Source organism: Mauremys mutica, chromosome 1 (genome assembly GCF_020497125.1).
Source record: "Mauremys mutica isolate MM-2020 ecotype Southern chromosome 1, ASM2049712v1, whole genome shotgun sequence".
Taxonomy (NCBI): domain Eukaryota; kingdom Metazoa; phylum Chordata; order Testudines; family Geoemydidae; genus Mauremys; species Mauremys mutica.
Window position 1 is genome coordinate 123,476,033 of NC_059072.1, and position 22,891 is coordinate 123,498,923.

The 22,891-nt window shown below is 43.2% G+C and overlaps 1 protein-coding gene across 2 annotated transcripts in view; it reads right to left on the reverse strand.

Annotated features, from left to right (window-relative positions):
- Nucleotides 1-22,891, reverse strand: part of TM7SF3 (transmembrane 7 superfamily member 3) — a 30,792-nt gene that overhangs the window by 4,737 nt on the left and 3,164 nt on the right. For both annotated transcript variants that reach the window (XM_044994190.1, XM_044994197.1), the window contains exons 2-10: nucleotides 11,520-11,674; nucleotides 9,993-10,143; nucleotides 9,190-9,310; nucleotides 6,937-7,108; nucleotides 5,509-5,686; nucleotides 3,647-3,733; nucleotides 3,049-3,129; nucleotides 2,149-2,301; nucleotides 439-536 (exon numbers count right to left, since the gene is read on the reverse strand). In XM_044994190.1, coding sequence (XP_044850125.1) covers nucleotides 439-536; nucleotides 2,149-2,301; nucleotides 3,049-3,129; nucleotides 3,647-3,733; nucleotides 5,509-5,686; nucleotides 6,937-7,108; nucleotides 9,190-9,310; nucleotides 9,993-10,143; nucleotides 11,520-11,674 — 1,196 coding nt within the window. The remainder of the gene's footprint in view (nucleotides 1-438; nucleotides 537-2,148; nucleotides 2,302-3,048; nucleotides 3,130-3,646; nucleotides 3,734-5,508; nucleotides 5,687-6,936; nucleotides 7,109-9,189; nucleotides 9,311-9,992; nucleotides 10,144-11,519; nucleotides 11,675-22,891) is intronic.

The window sequence follows — 22,891 nt, forward strand, 5'->3', positions numbered from 1 at the left end:
GTGCAATGAAGTTTGAGAACCTTTGCTCTAGGGGCTAGCCCATGCCACCATGGCTTCATTGCTATTGTCTGAGCTAGTCGAATCAAAGCTAATTCGGGTATGCCCACATGTGCTGCAGTGACACCTCCGACTGCAGTGCAGACGTACCCTTAAAGATTATAGTCTCTTCAGGACTGTTTTGTGTGTGTGTGTGTGCTGTACCCAGCACAACGGGGTCCCAATGGAAACAAAATATGCCACAAATTATGTACACAAGTGAGGAACAGGCTCTAAAGGTTTCAGAGTCAGGACTTTTTGGAGAGCTGTACAAGGCTCTTTGATTACATCCCTAGGCAAACCTCTTCCTCTACCAAAAATTTTAGAGGGGTATGTTGTTTTCAGAGATACACATATGCTCAGCCGTTGTAGAAAGTGAAGCCAGGTAGTGCAAATACTTACAATTCTTGGACAGCCAACAAAGACTATTGGCACCATCAATGCTATGCAGGAAAAGGTCACCCAAAACACAGCATCATCACGAAAAACCTTGTAGTCTCCTGTGGAGACACACCACATTGTGAATCAGCCACAAGTGAGACTTCATGGAGTTGATTTTGCAAAGTAAAGGACCACAACACTTAAAATATTATCAAGACTAGAGTCTCATCCCAATATACAGGGAGTTCTGGAAATAAGTTCCCAGTGTACTGTGAGGGGAAATCATGTAGTTACATACGGGCAGCAGGACAGACCAGCCACTGAATTTCTTCCTGTCCATTTCTGTCCATTGTGTTATACAAAATCAACATCTTCATCATTTGCAACAGTCAGTGCCAGTCTGCTGGGTTTACTATAACTACTGTACCATAAATGTACACAATAGAACTAATCGAGAAGTGAAAAAGTTGATGAAAAAATTTGCAAAATGTTAAAATCTGAAATGTCAACAAGAGATTTAGAAAAAATTCTTAAGATTCCAAGCGGCTCTAGTGCACAGTTTTACACACAAATAAGAGACTGTCTTACGGACTAGATGGGTTTACAATCCAAGGCCCCAATCTCACAAGCTCTGCATGGATAGATCCCTGTACCAGTTTGGATTGCCACTGGACTTCAACAGAGGTCTGTACACAGACACTGATCCTGCAATAATCTCTAAGTCACGCACTAGTGAACTCTTTCATACAGTTCATTTAACCTAACTGAAAACCTACAGCTTGGAGCTGTCCCTTCTCCCAATCTGATCTTTGGCTTGAGGGTTTATGTTAGCTGGAGAGAGAAAGAGAACCGATCAATTTTGAGTTCAGTATTGCCATGGCACAGCAAGATGAATGCAGTCTCTGGAGATATAGAGAAGGAAGCAGCTTTGCTGACACCACTATCCCAGAAGTACTTCAGTTCAATAGCCTAGCTGTACAAACAGCCTTGTAAGTAGTGTCTTTTTAAAGATGTACTAGGGGGAACAGTAGCCGCACCTGTTAGCAAAGTCAGAATAGACACTGAAGAGCACATTGGTACAGCTAGGAGTAAAACTCCTCCCTCCAGGACATGACTGTGCACAAGGCTTTTTGTTTGTATTTTACTTTCCCCAACACTCAACACCAGACAAGGAGCAGCTCTCAGAACATCTTCAAGCACCGTCCCTTCCCCAAGTTACAGGCTTGCAGACTCTGAATCAGTTTGGGGGGGAAGGGAGAACCAAGAATGGATCTACATGCACAGGGAGTAATGTTGCTGTTTCAGAAATCTAATTTAATACCAAGCACTCTGGGGGGGAGCCCCAACATGTTCAAATACAAAGTCATTTGTGGTCTGCCACATCTTAGGGGATTTGTTTTGTTTTTTTTAAAAGCTCCTATTATAAACAGCATCCTGTCCATGTGCAATGACATTCATCGCTTCAAAAAGTGCTGCAGACACACTACATAATTCTCCCAACATTTCGGAAGTACATAATTAGTTAACACCCATTTTAATCCTCCAGTCACTTTCCACAGAACAGCTAGCATGTGACATCCTCCCCAGAAGCCCAGTCTCAAGGTACACAGGTAGCAAGACGTCAGAATCTACTTCAGAAGCCAGCGCCCACCCCCGTAGTTTGGTGTCACTGTAGCAGTACAGTCTCTGAATGACTATTCAGACAGTAACAGAAAATGCTACAAGGCATACCTAGTGGAGTGAAGAAGATCACTGATGAGAAGAAGAATCCCAGCACAAGTCCAACAATCAACATACAGAGAAGGACAAAGCCAAATCTCCACCAATAAGCAACCAAGAGAAGCCCTCCAACAAGTCCAGCTACTGCTGTCAGAATCAGACAAACTGCAAAAGAGAATGGGGGGGAGGGGATGTGGTAAGAAAAGCATGTCCAAGATGGTGAATTCCTGTAAAAACCAGTTTTGGTAAGGTCCTAAAAAATCGCAGTTGTTGAGCTGGTATGCAATGCTACTTCAATTATATAAGTTTATTAAGTCTACCCTTATCTGATGAAACCTAAATGATAATGAAGCCATTAAAATTGGCTATAGCCATGTGTACCTGTTGAAATGCCTCCTGACACTGATCAGAATACCAGAGAGTCGGTATGAGACAGAAGTATTTCTGGATTTTGTACTGTCATTGCAATAAGAGTGCCAAGCTTGTGCCTTAACCACAAGACCATCCCTTCTTACTGCAATGACAGTGGAGGAAGAGGCACAATACAACTTCACTACTTTCTGAAATAATGGCCTTCCTCTAGTATTCAAATCCAACCAGTTTAAACCTCTGCCATCCTACAGTTCACCTTAAGTCAAAAGTAGTAGATCATGAGCCGCAGTTAGTCTGGGCTTTTGGATACTATTGGGACAATCTATATTATGGTTCAGGAAAGTGATCCAGCTTTTTAATTTTAAGGACGGCACATTCACATGTTAATTCACCATAACAGAATCTTGTTGACCTTGTTTGTGTCTGGACAACTTTTATTTCTATCAAAGAGCCAGGATCCAGTCCCAACTGATTTCAATGGGACATTGTCATTGACCCCCAATCTTGCTTACTCGCTCTCACAAGTTTGTCCTTACTTACCATCATAGCTAAGGGAGGTTATTCTAGCAAATAACACAAAGAAAATGAATCCTGTGACGATGAAGCCCATGTAGAACAAATCTAAAAAAATAAAGAGAGAAAAAAATAGTTTGATATGCTCTCTGACAATTTTCCATTCTAAGCCTACTTTTATGTATAGTTAAAAAGATATCTCTTCTCCAGGAAATGAGATTTTCGTTATAAAAATGTAGTTTGCATAGAGTAAATAACCAAACAGCACAGACCCACCCAAATGTCTGGCACTGGTAAATAAAGTTAGCTCACTTCATCAAAACTCAGCCAGTCTACGATAAGACTGCCCTGTCCCCGCCAGCTAGTTTTAGCTTCCTGTTCTGTGGCATCTATAGCCAGTTTCTCACCAACTGCAGATACAAGTTTTCAGTCCATTATAAAATTGTGGGATCAAGAACAGGGGGTCCCCTCCTGTAACACTTACAGCAAACCTCATTAAACAGGAGATACATGTGGGATCAAGAGTGAGGATTATGCAGATTATGCTTGTTCAATCTACAGCCACAAAGCCCTATTACATTCAAAACAAAGACAGCCACACCTCAGCCCCCACAATATGCAGTACCTGTTTTCCAGAACCTGTGACCAAAGAAGCAAATAAAGAGACCAAGAACAGCAAAAGTGGTGAAGAATATTTTGGTGGAGAGTCTTCCTATAAGGAAACAAAAAATAAAGTTGGGTGTGCATATACACGCACGGGTGTGAATAAGGTAACGAGCCATGGCTACATATGCTTTGGCTGTGGACACTATGGGTATTGACAGCTCCTACACTCCTTCAAAGTACTGCATGAGCTCAAGGAGCATCTCCTTTATCAGAACAGGGTTTGGAACTACTGGACAGTTCCAATTCCATCCCACAGAGGGTAGTAGTTCCTTCCCATGCTAATATCAATGCAGGAGTGGGGCTCTGAAGAGTAGAGCCTGAAGCAAAAGTTCAAGATCTCCAACTACGCTACATGTCATGTACACATGTAAGTAAAATTACAATGGTACGAGTTACCAATTGTATTTAAATTACAACACTATACCAACCCCCAACCGCAGTTTTTAGACAGCGAGTCCCAACCCTCTTTGACATAGAGCCAGAATGCTATGACAGGTAATGACACTATGCAACAATTTAAAAGATCTTTAGGGCCTGTCTACACTTACAGCGCTGCAGCTGCACCACTGTAGCGCTTAGTGAAGATGCTCCCGATGCCGCCGACGGGAGAGCTTCTCCCATCCATGTAGCTCCTCCACCTCCCCCAAAGACAGTAGCTATCTTGATGGGAAAAGCTTTCCTGTTGACACAGTTCTGTCACAAGTTTGGTCGGTATAACTGCATCACTCAGGGGTGTGGATTTTCTACACCCAAGTGATGTAGATAAATCAACTTACATTCATAGTGTAGACCAGGCTTAGTTACTTACAGTCATTTGTTTAATACCTCATCTTCATTAAACAAAAAGATGCTTGAAGAGTTTCCTCAAATATTCCATTGCAAGACACTGCATGCAATATTCTTATTGGTGTTACAACCATTGGAAAATGGACACTACAGTTTATTTGATTCTCTGAACATGTTAAGATGATTATCCAGATCTTCCACAGACTGCAGAATGTTTTAAATACCATTGCTTGAGTTACAATATGTGATTTTAGAAGAGTATTTACCTGCCACGACTCACTTTCAAACATCATGGGCCACATTTTCCTGTCCCTTGCACAGTCATTTACCCCCATATATCAGGCAGGCGTAACATGCTATAAGCATCGGAATGACAGCTTGGCATCCCTCCCTCGCAATAATCCCCCATGCCTCCCACTCACTTCGTACAGGTGTAAGCAACTTGGTGAGCTGCAAGGAAGCAGCGAATCAGGCACTACACTTTCCTGCTGTCGACACTCACTTGTGCCGTTATGGTCAGAAAGGCAGTTATGTAAAAATGTCACCTTCTTACTCAAGAGATTCATTCACTGCATGCAGAGTCATATTTCAACAGCTTGGTGACAGATATACTTCATACTTTTTTATTCCCTTTTGCACTACCACATTAACACAACTATTGGAGAGAGCTGGGTCCTATTCTAATGAATATCATTTGCTGCATCCTTCTTAGTGGTGGTGCACGAGATTAAGAATACAGCTTGGGTAGGCAGTTAAAGTGTAAATGCTATACCTGCACTTATGTACTTGACAAGTTAGATCTGGGGTCACTGAAAGAAGCTAGGGAAACTCCCTATCATAGAATCACTTCTCATGCTAGTAACACACTAAAATGCCATAAAGTTGGCAGTTTCTTGCTCTGTGTTAGATATTCTCCAAAGCTGCTGACAAATGCAGAAGCCCAAGCCCAGGTCTGAGCACGTTAAATAGATCAACTCACACTGAAAGCACAAGTGCATATTAAAAAAAACAAAAATACAAGTCTACTGGACTTACTGAGAGAGAAACAATTATCCACGAGGGCAGTGAGGCTACAGGCATAGGTATGAACAGGTACATATGCAGCAGAGGTATTCCAAAGTGGATCCCACACAATGACATTATAGATCACTCCTTGTCCAGGGAGTGAGGAGAAGTGTACATTGGTCTTTTCATCAGTTGTTAAGGAAACCAGCTGAAAAAACAAAATTTGTCACTGTCGATAAATACTCTTGTCATCTTACAAAGGGCTCTGCCCCTTTCCTCCTTTGCATCACGCCTGAGGCGCATGCCATCCAACCAGGATGCCTTGGTAGGCCTAGCTAAGCAAGCCCCAAGTTAATCATGTTGGGTACTGACTCTGGAACAGTGTTTAAAGATCTAGAGGCAGAGTTAAGTAAATGTGGGATGTAATCCAAGAGTCATCTCTGTGCCAAAGTCTCATTGATTTCAGTGGGAATTCTGCCTAATAAGAGCCAGTTCACACAAGCCGTCACTCAGTATTGCCAATCCAACCCAAAATTCATGGCTCAGACTCTACATCTACTCCCCAAGTCAGAAATATCCCCCCACCCCCTGAGATTTTTAACACCAAATCATGAATTGCATTTTTTTGGCCTGCATTTGATCCCCCTTCTGTACTTTTAGTAGGAAGCGACCTGCTCCCAATTTGGGAGAGAGCTAAAAGGGTCAAAAATTCAGCCTCGAATAAATATGCAAGTGCAGCCATCCTGTTCACAGGGAGCTCTACTTCCCCTGTCTTGTTCCCTGCAGTGTGGAGAGCTGCCAATCTATCCCACTCGAATCCTCTCCCTAGCTAGAGGGGAGAAGTAGTGTGCTATTCACGTTCTCCCTCTGTGCTCCCCAGTCTCCTGCAAGCCCCCACCTTCACTTGCTCCCACCCCACATTTCCTCCTCAGTGACCATGTTGCTGGGGCCAGCCCACAGCCTCAGCACCAATGCTAAAAAAGAGACAGTGGCTATATTGGCTAAGGCTAAACTTCAAGATTGAAAGCAGAAATCAGATTTTCGATCATTCTTAAATTTGTATTGAGACTCACGATAAAAGTTAAAAAAAAAAAAAAGTCACAAGGCAAATAGAATCAAACTGAACAGGAAGTTAGAACCCAATTTCCAGGCAGCTCCCTACACCAAAGCTCTCTAACGGAGCATCAGTTTAGAAGTTTTCCCATTATCAGAATGGACCAGCTAGCTGATCATACCCCTGAAGGCAAGGCATATATACAGCAATTTCTGACAGTTAATAGCTTTACAAGATACCCATTTCACAGATGTCACACTCCACAAGTAGAGGTCAATAGTTGTGGTGTCATGCTATGGAACAGAACCCAGAGGGAACATAGCATCCTGGTGTTACAACACTGCAACTGTTTCACTCCTTCCCCCACACATTCCTTTGTTGGCAATCCAAAAGGCCAAACTTACTCTAATGCCATTAGCTCGGACACTCTGCACATCAGACATCTTTCGCAGGTGGTTCAGGAGTGCAGTTTCCGAGAGATCATTCTCTGGTAAGAAATACTGATAGATGTCATAGCGCAGTCGCCATCTAGAGTTCTGGCCTGTCCCTGAATCACACGTGGGTGGGTTGGCACCTCTGAAATTAGACAAACAAAAAGTTTCTACTAGCCACATGCCCAGACCAAGAGTCCGGATCTTAGATTTGTATCGCTAACTGGCAGAAGCAGAACTCCAGATCTGAACACACTGATATTTCAACATCCAGACCCAAGTCTGGGCTTCAGGATTTGGCTCTTTCTAAAGAAGTTCAGGCTCAGAGTTTAGATTTCAATCTGTCTCCAAGCTGTACATGCAGGTTGTAAAATCTTTTGGGAAAGAGATAACGTTTTACTTTGCATTTCTACACCACATACAACAGACCTTGCCATTATAACTAATGCTTAACATAAGCCATTGCAAGGAAATACAACACTGATTTTCCAAGTTGTCATTTAAATTGTCACAATAGCCAGACAGACATTAGGAGAGAATTCACATTTTTTCCCCTCAAGTAGGTTAAAATGCAGAAGAAACAGATCTACCTTAGAATCCATCCAACAACATAGAGCTTGTAAGGGCTTGTCTACGCTGGCACTTTACAGCGCTGCAACTTTCTCGCTCAGGGGTGTGAAAAAACACACCCCTCAGTGCTGCAAGTTTCAGTGCTGTAAAGTGCCAGTGTAGACAGTGCACCAGCGCTGGGAGCCGCATTCCCAGTGCTGGCAGCTACTTTTAATGTTGCTAGTGAAGACGTTCCCTTAGAAAAGCCCTTCCTTAGAGTTTCTGCTTTGACAAAGGCACAAATTCCATCTGGCCTTATATCCTTCCCCACCCTCTGCCAACAGCCATCTATCACGATGCATTACACTATGCAGAAGATTAGGACTGCAGGTGATAAGCAGCAAGATTAGATAAGACTTCCAGACGAGGATTCTGGTATCATGGTAATAGAACAGGGGTGGGCAAACTTTCTGGCCTGAGGGCCAGGTCGGGGAATAGAAATTGTATGGCGGGCCATGAATGCTCACAAAATTGGGGCTGGGGTGCAGGAGGAGGTGAGGGCTCTGGTTTGGGGTGCGTGGTCTGGGGTGGGGATGAGGAATTCAGGGTATAGGAGGGTGCTCTGGACCGAGGGGTTCAGAGGGCAGGAGGGAGGGGATCAGGGCTGGGCAGAAGTGAGGGAAGGGGTGCAGATTCCAGCTGGGGGTGCGGGCTCTGGGGTGGGACTGGGGATGAGAGGTTTGAGGTGCAGGAGGGTGCTCCGGGCTGGGATGGAGGGGTTCGGTGGGCAGAACAGGGATCAGGGCTGTGGCAGGGGGTTGGGACGTGGGGAGAGGCTATGGGGTGCAGGTTCCGAGCGGTGCTTACCTCAAGCGGCTCCCAGAAGCAGCGCCATGTCCCTTCTCTGGCTCCTATGCGGAGGCGCGGCCAGGTGGCTCTGTGCGCTGTCCCGTCTGCAGGCACAGCTCCCATTGGGGCACATAGGAGCCGGAGTGGGGCCATGCCACAGCTTCCGGGAGCTGCACAGTGCAGCCCCCGACCCTGCACCCCAGCTGGAGCACCGGAGTGGGGCCAAGCTGCGTGATGCAGCCCCCAAGCCAGCACCCCAGCCACACTGGGATCGAGCCACATGGTGCGGCCCCTGACCCAGCGCCCCGGCTGGAGCGTGGCAAGCCCCAGACCCCACTCCCCAGTGGGAGCTCACAGGCCGGCTTAAAATGGCTCACAGGCCAGATCCGGCCTGTGAGCCATAGTTGCCCACCCCGGTAATAGAATGAAGAAAAACAAAAACAAAAAAAAAACAAAAAACCAACAACAAACAGTAGTACAGAATGGTTTCTAGAACAGAACAGACGTTTTCCCATGAAGAATCTTTAGTCCCAATAACTGTGTATTCTTCACCAGGGTAAACATCAGAAGTTTTAGCTAGTATAGTTTCTCTCACAATCTATGGATAGTCTCGTCACCCCATTTCCTCTCTCCCTCACAAAATTAACCTATTTTGAGGATCAGCTACGCATCTCCCCTCATTTGCTGTCTAGTTCTTTTGCTATACACAAAATTCTCTCTTGCTAAGAGACAGAAACAACCTTTCCAGCAGGATAATATTGTTTATTAAGCATTTCCAGCTCTGCACAAATGCAATACAAGGAAAGCTATTTGTTAAGTTACACACACCTGGCATATCCCAAGTTTGCAGGGGCAAACTTGATGCGTGTGTCAATTAAATTATACTCTAAATAAATATTGGGATCAACTTCCAAGTTAAATTCCAGATTGCAGCCTCCAGGGATAGGATCTAAAAAACACAAACAAAATAAGATAGTTAGATGTAGCAAATCTTCCTCTCCCTCATGCAGAATATCAGCAGTGCAATGGAATGAAGCTATAGTTCGCTTTTGTTGTATTTATTATTAGGCCCTCATTTGGTATGTACCAACAGGCATAGTCCATTCTCCAAAGATCTTGAGATCTAGGGTCCTGATCCTACAGGTATATACATGCAAGTAAGTCACATGGACTCACCTTTTTTCATGTTCTCTGTGTGTATATATCTTCCTACTGTATTTTCCACTCCATGCATCCGATGAAGTGTGTTTTAGCTCACAAAAGTTTATGCTCAAATAAATGTGTTAGTCTCTAAGGTGCCACAAGTACTCCTGTTCTTTTTGGACTTCAGTGAAACTCTGACTAGTCTTAAACATGGGAATAAATGTTTGCAGGACTGGGGCTCTAGACTAGCAAAGCCTGTACACCCAGCTCCAAGATAACAACTGCTTTAAATGTTAGATCTCAACATAATCAATCAGTTGATTAATGCTGAACCCAGATTTGGCATCCATTCCCCAGTAAGTGTCAGGACTTCTGGTGTGTTTAGTGCAAGCTACATATAGTACTGTGCAAAAAATATGGCCTTCCAGAGAAAAGATCTGTAGTTTAACTCTTATCCCAGAACAGAATGAGAGGGAAAGAAAATTTACCTCTCTCAGAATAAGCGAAAGAAACAGCTGTGCTCAACACTTGGCTGGCATCCGGAGACTGCAGGTACCATGTACACACACTCTGCTGAGGCCGAAGGATGGAAACTAACCCTTTGTCTACTCCAGTTCCTGAGCTATTTGCAGAGGAATTCTGAAAACAAACAGATAAAACCCAAGCACACCTTCAGCACAGCAGTAGGTTTTTGCAGAGTGACAGACACACAGAGAGCTCCTTCCTGAAGGCACACATTACCTAGGGCATGCATCCCACTGCCAGCTATTAGATCATTGCATACTCCAGACAAGTCAGCCAGCCACAGGCTTTTTTATTTTATTCCTTTAAGAGGCAATATTGTTTAGTTTGGGCTCAAAATATGACACTGGAATGATTAGTCTGAGGCAATGTTCTCAGGACTTCTAAATCCCTATGTTGCATTTGTGATGGTTTTACATTAATAATAATTAAAAAAGCAACAGAATGATCACAGTATTTGCTTTATTTAGGACCTACACAAAAAGCAATGTTTTATGCAGTTACCTCTGCAGCAATAGTTTAGTACTACTGAATATTCCAGAAGAGCGAGTGGGTTAAAGCGTTGGGAGAAGAAACTTGCACAGCCACCACCTCCACCAATCACAAGTTCCCCAGTTTTGTTCCAAATACCCTGTTAGTGAGTCCTTGCTTAAATGCCCTTAAAAGTTTTGCTTAGGAGAATGGGGTTAGTCACAGGAAAGCTACCTAATGGTACAGAGATTATACTGAAGAAGGTACATTTTGTCCCACAAACTAGTTACATCCTCGTTGCAACAGAATTAAATTACACTGCCCAATGCTACTGTTCAGCAGCAAGAATGTTTATGCTTCAGAGTGTGTGTGTGTGTGTGTGTGTGTGTGTGTGTGTGTGTGTGTGTGTGTGTGTGTAAGAAAAACGGAGAATGAATTTGAGCTTTCAAGAGCATTTCTCCCCCTCATCCCACACCACTAAAGTTAACAAAGATAAATCAGGTAGCGGCAATTAGGCAAACAAAACAAAAAAGCCGTACACAAAATTTTAAGAAGGGCCCTATAACATCCACACCTATAAATATGAATTGCAACAGCCAAAGGTTTGTAGCCTAGTGGAGAGCACTGAGTGGGGAACTGGTATACTGATGTCAGTCCTAGGTCAAATATGAGATGTTACAGCATGTTTCAAAGGTCATGTAACAGACCCACAATTGCTTCAGAGCAGTTTGCAGCTCATTCATTCAGAATCCCAATATACAAAATGGCTCCATGCTTTTGAGAGACATAAGCTACAAGAAAGTTGAGTAGACATGAGAAAGATTCTTAGCTCTAAAGTCTGGGAGCTAGACTAAAACATTAAAAACATATGCATGGTTCATGCAGTTTCATTCCCCCCCTGCCCCTCCAACATAAATTTATCCTTACTACAGAGTGATTTTCTAATCTTCCTCTTCTAATGGTGAGTACCATTAGTTAATGTGAACACAATGGAGGAATTTGGATTCCAACTTCATACATACCTTATCAAAAGAGATGGTTACATTTTTTTGGTGGGAATGTACTTGAAAAATAACGACAGTCACGTTGCTTGCAATATTCCTTATTACAGCTTCCACTGAGATGGTCTTGTTAAGTAGCACATTTCTGAACTTGTCCAAAGAGAGTTCAAGAAGACCTGTATTACATAAACATCCAACAATCAAAGAAGTTATGTTGGTATCATTGAAAGGGAGGGAAGGAAGGAGATAGATGTAATGAGTTTAAAGATTTATGGGGTCCAAAATTAATTATCTGCAGACAAAGCAGAATTTGGTACAAAAAATAAATAAAATTAAATTTAAAAAAAAAATTAATTCTCAACAGAACGCCACAGACCATAAAAAGATCTGCTTCCCCAGAAGAAAGCCATAATGAGAGTTTAAGCCTGGGACCAACGAGTGTACATCAAAGGGGCTGTCCTCACTAAAATCTTAAGATGTGCAGAACTGAGTTAGCCGACAGTGCTGGCCATGCCTGAACTGACTGCAAACAAGACAAACGGCATTTGGTATGGCGTAAATACGATGAGTTGAGTTAGCTGACATGATGCTGTATGCCACTTTCCCTTGTTTACTGGCATAACTGACTGGTCAGTGCACTATCCTCACAATGTAGTCTTTAGACATACCAGGCAGAATCCAGAGCCTGCTGAACTCAATGGCAAAACTTCCAGAATTCACCCAAGATTTCCTAGTGAAGACAAACTTCTCCAAAGTGGCTAGGCATAACATTTTTCCTTGGTGCACATTGATCTTTGAATTCTGCATTGATGGCACAGTAAGTTTCTAAGTGAGGCGATCTAATAAAAGTTAATTCATTCAAAGAGAAGTTTGGGGGCTGAAGCCAGGACAGTTTCCCTTAAATAATGCAGTCTTGCTGGAGTGTGATCCTTAAATTGAGAGGTACACCCTCTGCAATAGTTTAAGAACCACACTGTGTGACCCAGCATACCAGATAATGAGAATTAACTAGTTATTTAGGTTCTGCAAGAAAGCCTAATTAGTGCCAGTAGCTGAGGGGAGAAAAAAAAAATCTACATACAAGACCTCAAAATCTATTTGTCACGTAATTAAAGAAGCTCATTTTTTGTAATCAGTGGGTCTTCTGTCTTTGTTTTTAATAGCTTCTTTCAGATATATGGTTAGGTTTCTATCAGCCCTAGTCTACACTACAAGTTTGTGCAAGTATAACTACATTGCTCAGGGGTGTAGATTTTCTATACCCCAAGTGACGTAGTTACACCGACCTAAGCCCCCGGTGTAGACAGCGCTATGTCGATAGGAGGGTTTCTCCCGCTGATACAGCTACCGCCTCTTGAGGCGTAGGGAGCGTCTCCACTAAGCACTACAGCAGTGCAGCTGCAGTGCTGTAAGTGTAGATAAGCCTTCAGTTTTAAACCAAGAGGCACAATCCATGCTAAGTTCTTTCTGCCCCCAACCAGTAGTCTAGCTAGCAGAGAACTCACCAGACATAAAAACATACGTGAGCTACTTCCTCAGCAGAACAACTCTTATCATGGAGTAAATGCTGACACATATGTTGCCTATTATTCCATGCTTCTGTTAGATGGACTGGATTTGCTTTGAGGACAGCGCTGCTGATTTCCTTCCCCAATCCCCTCACAGAATATGCAGCGGTCAGGTGCCCTTTTAAACCCTCAAGAGGATACTGTAAAGTTAGCCTCACTGAAGGTATGAGACTTGGGAGGACTACAGTAGCAGCAACAACAGCCAGACTGGATTATACGCACAGGAATTCAGAACTATCAAAAGAAAAAACTTTATCCTTGCACATTTTTAGAAGGTCTCTTTCTATAAGTCTGTAATATATAACTAAATTATTGTTGTACGTAAAGTAAATAAGGTTTTTAAAATGTTTAAGAAGCTTCATTTAAAAATTAAAATAAAATGCAGAGCCCCCCGGACTGGTGGCCAGGACTCGGGCAGTGAGAGTGCCACTGAAAAAAATCAGCTTGCGTGCTGCCTTTGGCACACATGCCATAGGTTGCCTACCCCTGCTCTATAGTATGCTTTCAGATGGTCCCGTTGATTGCAACAATAGCCCCATTTATGGTTTTAGTTTTTACTTCATACAACACAGGCCTTGCACCAAGCTTGCAAGGAATGCATATTCTTCCCCATCTCAACCTTCACTAAGACCTTGTCTACATTAAAGTGTTTTGTTGACAAAAGTCAGCTTTCGTTGACAAAACAGCAGAGGTGTACACACTACAATGCTCCTCCCACTGATTTAAGTCTCCTGCCATGCCAACAAAATAAAGCCACCTTGAGGAGAGGATAGGGCTTTCTGCAGCAAAAGTTAGATTGATGCAGTGTGTGTAGACACTGTACTTGGTGATGTCACCTCCCAAAGGCCATTTATGGAGTCTCACAATGCCCATCCTGACTGCTCTGGTCAGCGGATCAAACTCCACTGCCCTACATCCAGGTACATAGGCATCTGCCCCTCCCCCTTTAAAGGGACAGGAATTTTTGAAATTCCACTTCCTGTTTGCTCAGCATGGAAAGCTCACATTGCCTCTTTCCAGCTGACTGTAGCAGCTCCACACACTAAATGATCTCCCACATAGAGTACACTAGAGTAGTGGGATCTGCTGGCTCTGTACGGAGGGAAGGTTGGACAGTCCCAGCTCCGCTCCAGTCATAACTTCTATATCTATGGGCAGATTTCCGTGGCATGTTGGATAAGGGCTATGAACGGGACATGCATCAGTGCCATGCAAAGATAAAGAAGCTGAGGCAAGCATACCAGAAGGCAAGGGAGTCAAACTGTCACTGGTGCTGCACTGAAGACCTGCTGTTTCTACAAGGAGCTGGATGCCATCCTCGGCAGCGACCCCATCTCCACCACCAAGGGCCCCATGGATACTTCAGGGGGGTTGGAGATAGCGGCCAGCAGACTCAACCCCGAGGACGAAGTGGTGGACAAAGAAGTGGAGTTGGAGGATGAGATGGGACAAGCAATAGCGTGTCAAGCCAGGAATGCTTCTTAACCCCAGAGGGTTCGAGCCAGTCCCAGCACTCTGGCTGTGGCGCACTTGATGCAGGAGAGGTGAGCTTAGGTTAAGTGCTCACTTTGAGTTGATACTGCTCAGTTACATGAGGCAGAGCTGTCCTTTATTTTGTTATATGCTAGAAGTGAGTTAAAAGATAGAACTGTACAAAACTAGCTGTGTTTGTGTCTGCTTCACATTCCCTTGTGCAGCTATGCAGTGGAGACCCTGCAGAACACACTGAGATTTCACGGGAATCCTTCAGGAGAGATCTCTAGGGAACTTTCCTGGAGGTACTTGCCAATCCTCCACTTAAGGTTCCTTGGCAGAGCTGCTTTGTTCCTTCCCCCATTGTAGATAACTTTTCCACGCTAATCAGTAATCATATAGGGACCAGGTCTGAAGCCACACACGTGCAGGAGACGCAACCTTGCTTACCTTCAGGAGTGAGATATCAGCTTCAATTACCCTCGCCTGTGCAAAATGGTGGCAGAATTTACAATATTTTCCGTAGTCGCTTGCAGTGATCCCTTTAAAAAAAATCACCTAGACCTTTTGCCCCATCTTGAAACTCCCCACCCAGGCCAAACTCACCACATTTAGGGTGTTCGCCAAGCTGTGCGCTTGCCAAGGGACAGTGAGAAAGAGGTGTATTTTACTATTATGATTCAATGCTGTAAGTGCTCTAACAATCGTGCCTCTGTTTATTGTTTCTTGCGCTTCTGCAGATGTGGCCTTCAGAGGAACCCCCTACACACCAGCAGAGTGCCTCTGCCAGATAAGGAAGTGACCCTGGAGGAGCCAGGAGGACAAGTTTTGGGAGGTGCTCCAATCCTCTAATGCCACAGATCAAGAACACAGGTTGGGGAGACAATTAATGAATGATTTTAAATAGATAGCCAGGACAGGAAGCTGGGCCAGGAGGGAATTTTAGTGAGCCAGGAACAGATGATAAAAGTGATGGAGGACCAAACCGAGATGCTGAAGTCCCTAACTGAGCTGCAGGCAGAACACTTGTGTGCTCTCACCCACCCTACCCCGCAGCCCATACAGAACCGCTTGCCATGCCCTCCCCAAACTCCTCCCACACATTCCTTGCATCTTCCTGGTCCATCGCAGTACCCTGTTCACTCTACCCCTTCCAAAATGAAAGCTGGATTTACACACAGCTACGAGAGCCTCCGTCACGAGAGTGTTCCTCTCAGTGGTAGTCCCTTTCAACAAAGCGTTTTCTGTGCATTGTTTATTGCTGTTTAATAAAAAAAATATTCAAAGAATCTTTTTTCTTTGTCTTCTACACACAGTGGTTGCTGCTGGAATTAATACACTGGCACATTTGCAGACTACAAATCACAGCTAGGAAGCAACCCCCCATGGTGGACTTCCTGACTCCAAACTGATTCACAACTAAACAGTAGCAGTCTGGAGTTGTCAGCTTCCACACATCAATTGCCATGCGCTTCTCCACCGAAGGGGCAGCTCTCATTTTAGTGTCCTTGTGCCACAGTGCTAGGGCGTGCTCTGCACACCTTTCCAGGAGGGTGTCTTTGCAGATCCAAGAGTTCTGCAGCTACTGCTCATCATCCCAGGTGTGAATAAAGATGCGATCCCATCACTGTGTGCAGCTGCTCCGTGAATGCCAACAGTAATCTGGTACTGTTTCTTTCCTTGGCACAGGGCAGGGCAGGCATAACAGATTCCTGTTCAGATTTGACGCTCATGAGATACTGCATGATCAGCTGTATTGTCCTTTATAATACTGATCAAAACAGTAGAAAGCAATGCAGGATCCATGCTTTCAGGTGGAGATGGTGGGCACACAGTAACCAGGGACTGTTGAAAAATAGCACGAAATGTAGTCGGAAGCCCATGGAATGATGGGGACAGAAAAAACCGCATCATGGGATGTTGAGCCTGCACCTATGATGCACTGCGATCCACTTCGCCTTCCCACAACTCCCAGCTGCAGAAGGTGCAGAGTAGCACAGACTGTTACCCACAGTGCACTGCTCTCACTGTTGATGCTAGAGCAGAAACTGAACAGGCTCTGCTGACAAAAGGAATGTTGTGTGAACATGCACAAGCAATGTAATTAGAGCAGTTTATAATCGTCAGCGTAACATGTGTCAACTTATCTCTGTAGTTGAAACACAGCCTAAGGCAGGGGTTCTCAAACTGGGGGATGGGACCCCTCAGGGGTCATGAGATTATTATGTGGGGGTCACGAGCTGTCAGCCTCCACCTCAAACCCCACTTTGCCTCCAGCATTTATAATGGTGTTAAATATATAAAAAGGTATTTTTAATGTATAAGGGGGAAGAGGTAACACTCAGAGACTTGCTATGTGAAAGGGGTCACCAGTACAAAGGTTTGAGAATCACTGGCCTAAGGAGTTGCAACTTTAAAGTAACTACCATTTACCGTAGTTAATAGGTAGCAACAAAACCCAGAGTGCTTAAAGTAACTGCTCAATATGCTGACTGCTCAAAACTGCTTACTACGTCATAAAGTCTACTCAGCTGTTTTTCACATCAGCTGAACATTAATCAGTGGGACCATGTGATGATTCTTTCCTTTAAGGAGTTAGACTGGTTTAACTACTCTCTGGTGTGGATTTTTCACAGTCCTTGAGAGGTAGCTATGCAGATGTAACTTTTCAGTATAGACCAGCCCTTATTCTGGAAACAAGAGTGCTTTTTTTCCAAGTTTAGCTTAATCCACAATAAGAGTGTACACACTTGGGAGTTATTTCCGAATAACCCATGTGTAGACAAGCCCTTATATACAGTTAGTGTTTGTTAAATGATTTTGCCAGTCTTATTCTGTGGCCTCGAACTGGCTCCAAATCACTTACACCCGAATGGCTCATCCAGAAAAAATAAGGTCAACACACAAACAGCAGTTCTTTTAGAGTCAGTTTCAAACACATTCGGTGGAGAGGTCTGAAGTCCAGTTCTAATTATCGTTCTTGGGCCATAATTACAGATTTAGTACTCCATATTTCCTTCAGTCCATAGGGATAATTCCCATTTATGTCAACAAGAAGTTTATACAAAGAGCAACGGCAGAGTTATAACTCAAAACTTAGCTTTTGTTTTGTAGTACCTTGATGCTGCATTCAGCATCATTCACTGGGAAAATAAGCTCACTTTTAGGATCCCTGTTATTATTTCTCTTTTTTCATCATGAGTTTCTTTTCTTTGAACGTCTCCCTTCCATATTCCAGTCCCTTCCACCTTATCAGCAATGAAACAGTCACAGTTTTCAACCATTGTTTCAGGTGGTCTGCAGATTCAAGAATACAACACAGCCACAGCTACCCTCCGTTCACATTCTGATAGTTACCTTCCTGGGTGCTAAAAGATTTCATATTAAAAAGTTTTTACAGATTCTGCAGAACTAATATGCCATGCAAGCCACACAAACGCCACTTGATAGACTTAACATGCCTACTGTTGAGTCATCTGTCACATATTAGCCTTCCCCTCAGTGTAGCCTCTGAGCATATCATTTCAGACATTTAGATTTAAGATAGATCATTTATAAACAATACCACAACTAAAGCAGTAGCCTGATTAATGAAAGTGAACTTATTTCTTACTCCAAAAGGAAAAGAAAACTGATTCTTGGTGTTTGGCTTTTAACACCACCACCACCAAAAAAAGCTGCCTTCTAGAATCGAGCAGTTTCAACAGCTAGAATCAAAGAGGAATTTTTCACAGGCACTAAATTCACACAAAAGAGAATTTTCCATAACCTTTTTAACTCTTGTTTAGCCACAGTACAGACAATGGCCAGTGAAAGGCTTTCCCCACTGCCTCAGCCCCAAACTACAGGAACAAGCAGCGCTTACTTTATGCCAGAGCTTGCCAGTGCTGAGCCCCGACACCTCTAGGCTTGGCCGTTCATAGCCCTGGCATCTCTGGGCTTGGCCGTTCATAGCCCTGGCATCTCTGGGCTTGGCGCATTAGTTATGAATATAAAAAAAAAAATGGCTTGAGTCCCGGCACCTTTTTCATTACAAATTAAGCACTGGGAATAAGGGTTCAATTCATCTTGGCTCTCATTAAGCAAGCTGAGAGGGCAATTCAGTCTCCATGCCTATGCAAAGAGCCCAAAAAGGGTGCAAACTGAGGTGTTTGTTCTGCAGGGTCCAAGATCTGTCTGTCCATTGAAACCTGATCAACTTGTTTATACAGAGGCCTGTAAACAGCCAAAGCCACCAATAAATGAAATGTATCATTTATTAAGAGTTTAGGAGAGCCAAGATAGAGGTACTAGAGAGGACATCTCCCCCACTCCGTTATATCAAGTTGGAAGATTCCTTACTCTGAGGTTTACTATTAAAAGTTTCCTCTTAAAGTCTCTAGTTATTTTGTCATTCCAAGCAGACGTGTTCTGCTTGTACAGCATTACTGGTTGCATCAACAAGTGATGAATGGAAAAGAAACAGCCTACTTAGGAGTCCCTCACCATTATATGACAAGTTCTCAGTGACATGTCAGGATGTATAAAGGCATAAAAATACATGTTTAAGCCATGGGCAGTTTAATACACAATTTTTACAAGTTCTGGGAAGCTTAGTACTGGTGAAAAGTGTCATATTGACAGCCAGGGGAATAAAGTCCTCCACCCATAGATCAGTACATAGCCTGCACCACCACTTGGCTGTGCTGCTGCAGCTGTCCCTGTATTGAATATAGGTATCACAGTAGCACTAAGGGGGCTCAGCTGAGATTGAGGCCCCTCTGCGCTAGAGAGCTTTCTGTTTAAGTAGGCAAAAGTGGGAGGGAAACAGAGAGGTGAAGTTATCGGCCCAAATTCACACAGCAGGTCAGTGGCAGAACCAGAAAGAATCCAGGTCCTCCAAGACCATACCTTAGTCACTGGACAAAAAAAGTGGGATCAGGAAACCCAAACCTGAATGATCACTTCTAGGGGATATTATCTGAGTTCAGTCTACAGGTCTATTCCATTCTTTGCCTCCCTTCTAGAAGGTTAAACAGCCAGATAGTGATGACTTTTGATTGCTACCAAACCAGGCTGGATTTGAACTGGTGACCTAGAGATAACAAGGAATTTTGTTTGCTGGACCTGGAATTAAAAGCAAAATATAATCAGAGGCAGCAGCATTTGGCAAATATTACTTAGTGTTTGCTTACTGGATATTCATTAACATTAAGATCAGAGCACAATGATTTTAATGTAGAACAGAAAAACTGTAGAACTAAGTAAGTAGGTGCATCTCAAAACCCACTGCTTCATCACTTTGTATTGTATCCCATCCTCTCTCTGCAGGATGCTAGTTTTGGCCCTCCTCTTGGACTGATGAGGCAGGGATTCACCTGCGTCAAGCTCAGTGCAGCATCATGGCCTTTGAAAGTCACCTTTTTGGGGGCCAGGGATCTTGCATTTCTGTAGAGTGCTTCATAACCCTGGGACATAAATGTCCCATTACCACTCTAGTCCAGCAGTCAGTCTGGTCAGCCTTGCTTTAGGGTCCATACAAGTTTTTTTGAATTTTGTATCTCAAGACTATACATTTTAAAAGTCTGCCTGATGATTACCACTGTTAAGCATTTGGAATTATCAACATTTCATCCCCGCCTTGCCACCCCACCCATCATCAAGTGTTCACACATTATTTGGGGCATACAAAAAGCAAGGCTCAAGAGTTGTTAATACATGCATTTCACGTATTAATATTTGCAATTAATATGTTTATGACTAATACAAGTATATGAGGCAGGAGGTGGGGGGATACAGTATGAACCTTAATTTTCAATTCATATGTTGAACACTTTTTAATGTGAAAAAACATTCAAAATATTTGTTAAAGTTATAGTAATATTTTAACCAAATACAACAAAGCACTTTTCCCACACTCGTGCCTGAAGATGTGCTCATTTTCTATAAAATGCTTCAGTTGGTGGTGGTAGGGAGCTGACCTTTGGTGTTGACGTGGTACCTTTACCAATTTTCACTGCACGTTATTTCTCCCATGCTTCTGACATGGTGGCACAGTTTGCCAGTTCAAAGCCATCAGGCATTGCTGCATGGATGTCAACCAGCTCACAGAATCTTCAACACGGTGGCAAGGCCAAAATAGGATGCTACTGCATTACTGCCCAAGGGTGCAAGGGCAGCTAACAGTCCAGGCACAATGTTCTAGTGTTGCTCTGCAGTAGCATGAATGTCTATTACAGCTCTCTTGAACTAGAGATTCCATAATCACTTAAGAAATTAGGCCTGTTCAAGGTGATGATGCAAGAGTAAAACAATCATCAGTGTTATCTGATAATTCCCACAGGATTCTCTTTCGCAACCATCACCATTTGTTGTATAAGGAGGTTGTCTGACTCCTCAGGTGGCCATATCTTCCCTGTTGATCACCACACCTTCTTCTTTACTTCAACTGGGGTGTGGTCTCTACCTGCAATGACTAGCTTGTGCTCTAATAGGTTCTCTTGGTCAAAATTCTTGTCTTGCATGAGTTCTGTACAAAAGATGTTAATCAAGTTTCTTGTTTCCAGTTACCGTCAAAAACAACTTTCTGTGGCAGTAGCTCTGTACTTGCACTCAGCTGATGCACACTACTTGCTTCTGTAGCTCTGCTAGATCTTGTGACACTCTTTGTGATGAGGTCTTTGCACTTTTCAAAGACAAGGTGTACATCACCTACAGCTAGCTTGTGTTCAGTGCAAACTCAGAAATTGGACACAAAGTCCTTGAATATCACTTGCTGGCCAGCATACCACTGAAAGAAGTGGAATGGTCAATGACTTTACAGGTGATGTCTTGTTAAGTATGTCTAGTTGACACCTCTATCTGCAGCTGGTTCTTTAGCTTAAACTTAGTCTTGGAAAGTCTCATGTCACCAGAGTCAGAGAACCTTGACACTGGTACAGGAACCAACTCATGGGACAAAATATTCTTCATGTCAACCTCTCGTGAACTTGTTTGTAGGCAAGTGTCAAATGCCTTTGTTGGACAAACCTGTACATGCTTTGTCCCTGCCAGTGGCTCTGCTATCCCTGGTATTGTGTTACAGAACCCTGTGGGCCAGCTCCGTTCAAATTCTTGCATTTGGTGAATTCCAATTGTAAGTGTCCTCTACACTGATGGATAGCAGTGCCACTCTACCACTGACAATGTTTATTATTTCCTCTGGGTGCTTAGTGAGGTTTAAGGGATCAATACACAGCTCTGGCTTCTTATTAATGCTTTCTCTGTCCCTTGCAACTGCAGCAATCCTTGACTTGATTTCTTCTTTGTGCATCTCTTGTATTTCTGCCTCATGAAGGTGGGTTTGAAGTACATGTCATTGCATATACCATTCCATATTCCTGGAACATGGTCAGCTGTTTTCATGCACCATGTGTTTGTTTATAATCTGTTAATGTCTATAACTGTCCAATATTTCAAAATTACTTCTCAGGAGTGAGTATGTGAGAATTTAAGTGCGCGTGTTCAGAGAACAATAAATTGGCTTGTGTCTCTGGGAGAGGAGGAAGCATACTAGTAAGGTATATTCCTAATACAGACACTAATACGGAGATAACATATGTACCCTTCTAACTAATTTATGTTCCATAATAAAATATTAGTATGAAGTTTATTAAAAAAATTGAAATTCAGTGAAAGGGGGTTTCACTGTCACCTCGCTTGTGAATCAGGAGCGGGGTGGAATTAAGTGCTAAGCAGCGACAGGGGGTCATCAGGCAGTTGTGTTTTTTTTTTTGTTTGTTTTGTTTTTTGTTTTTTAGAATTTAGGGTTTTTCAATTCAGAATCCACAAGAACAAAAAAACAAAAACACTGTATGGACACTAAAGCAAAGTATTCACAAAAACTTGTATTTCGCTACCAGACTACTCCCCCAAGCCATTCAATTTTCCCTCATCACATTATTGCCCAATTTTCCCACTAGGCAAAAATCACCTTGAGTTATTTCCATGTTTGTCTCAATGATTCCATACAAACTTTCTCAATCAAGGAACCACATTGGCAGTGGAACCAAATTAACTCAGCAAATAAAAGGGTAGGGGAAACCCAACCACTCCTCTATAGTCCCTCCTTTTACTATTAAATGTCACAAGGGACTCCGAGTCTTTAAGATTGTCTAGAGGGCCCTTTTATATGGTGGTATTTTATGTGCAGGAATTATCAGCATAAGGAAGGGCCACTGACAAGCCCCCCCAAAACACTGCAAATATAGCAGGCCCTGGAAAGGGAGTCAAGTCAGTTAAGTTCCACCTGTGCTAGGTCTCTTAACTGGCTCCCTGAAACTAGGACAGCATAGACTACACAAAGCTTTCACTTTGTTACAAAGGCATTGTTAC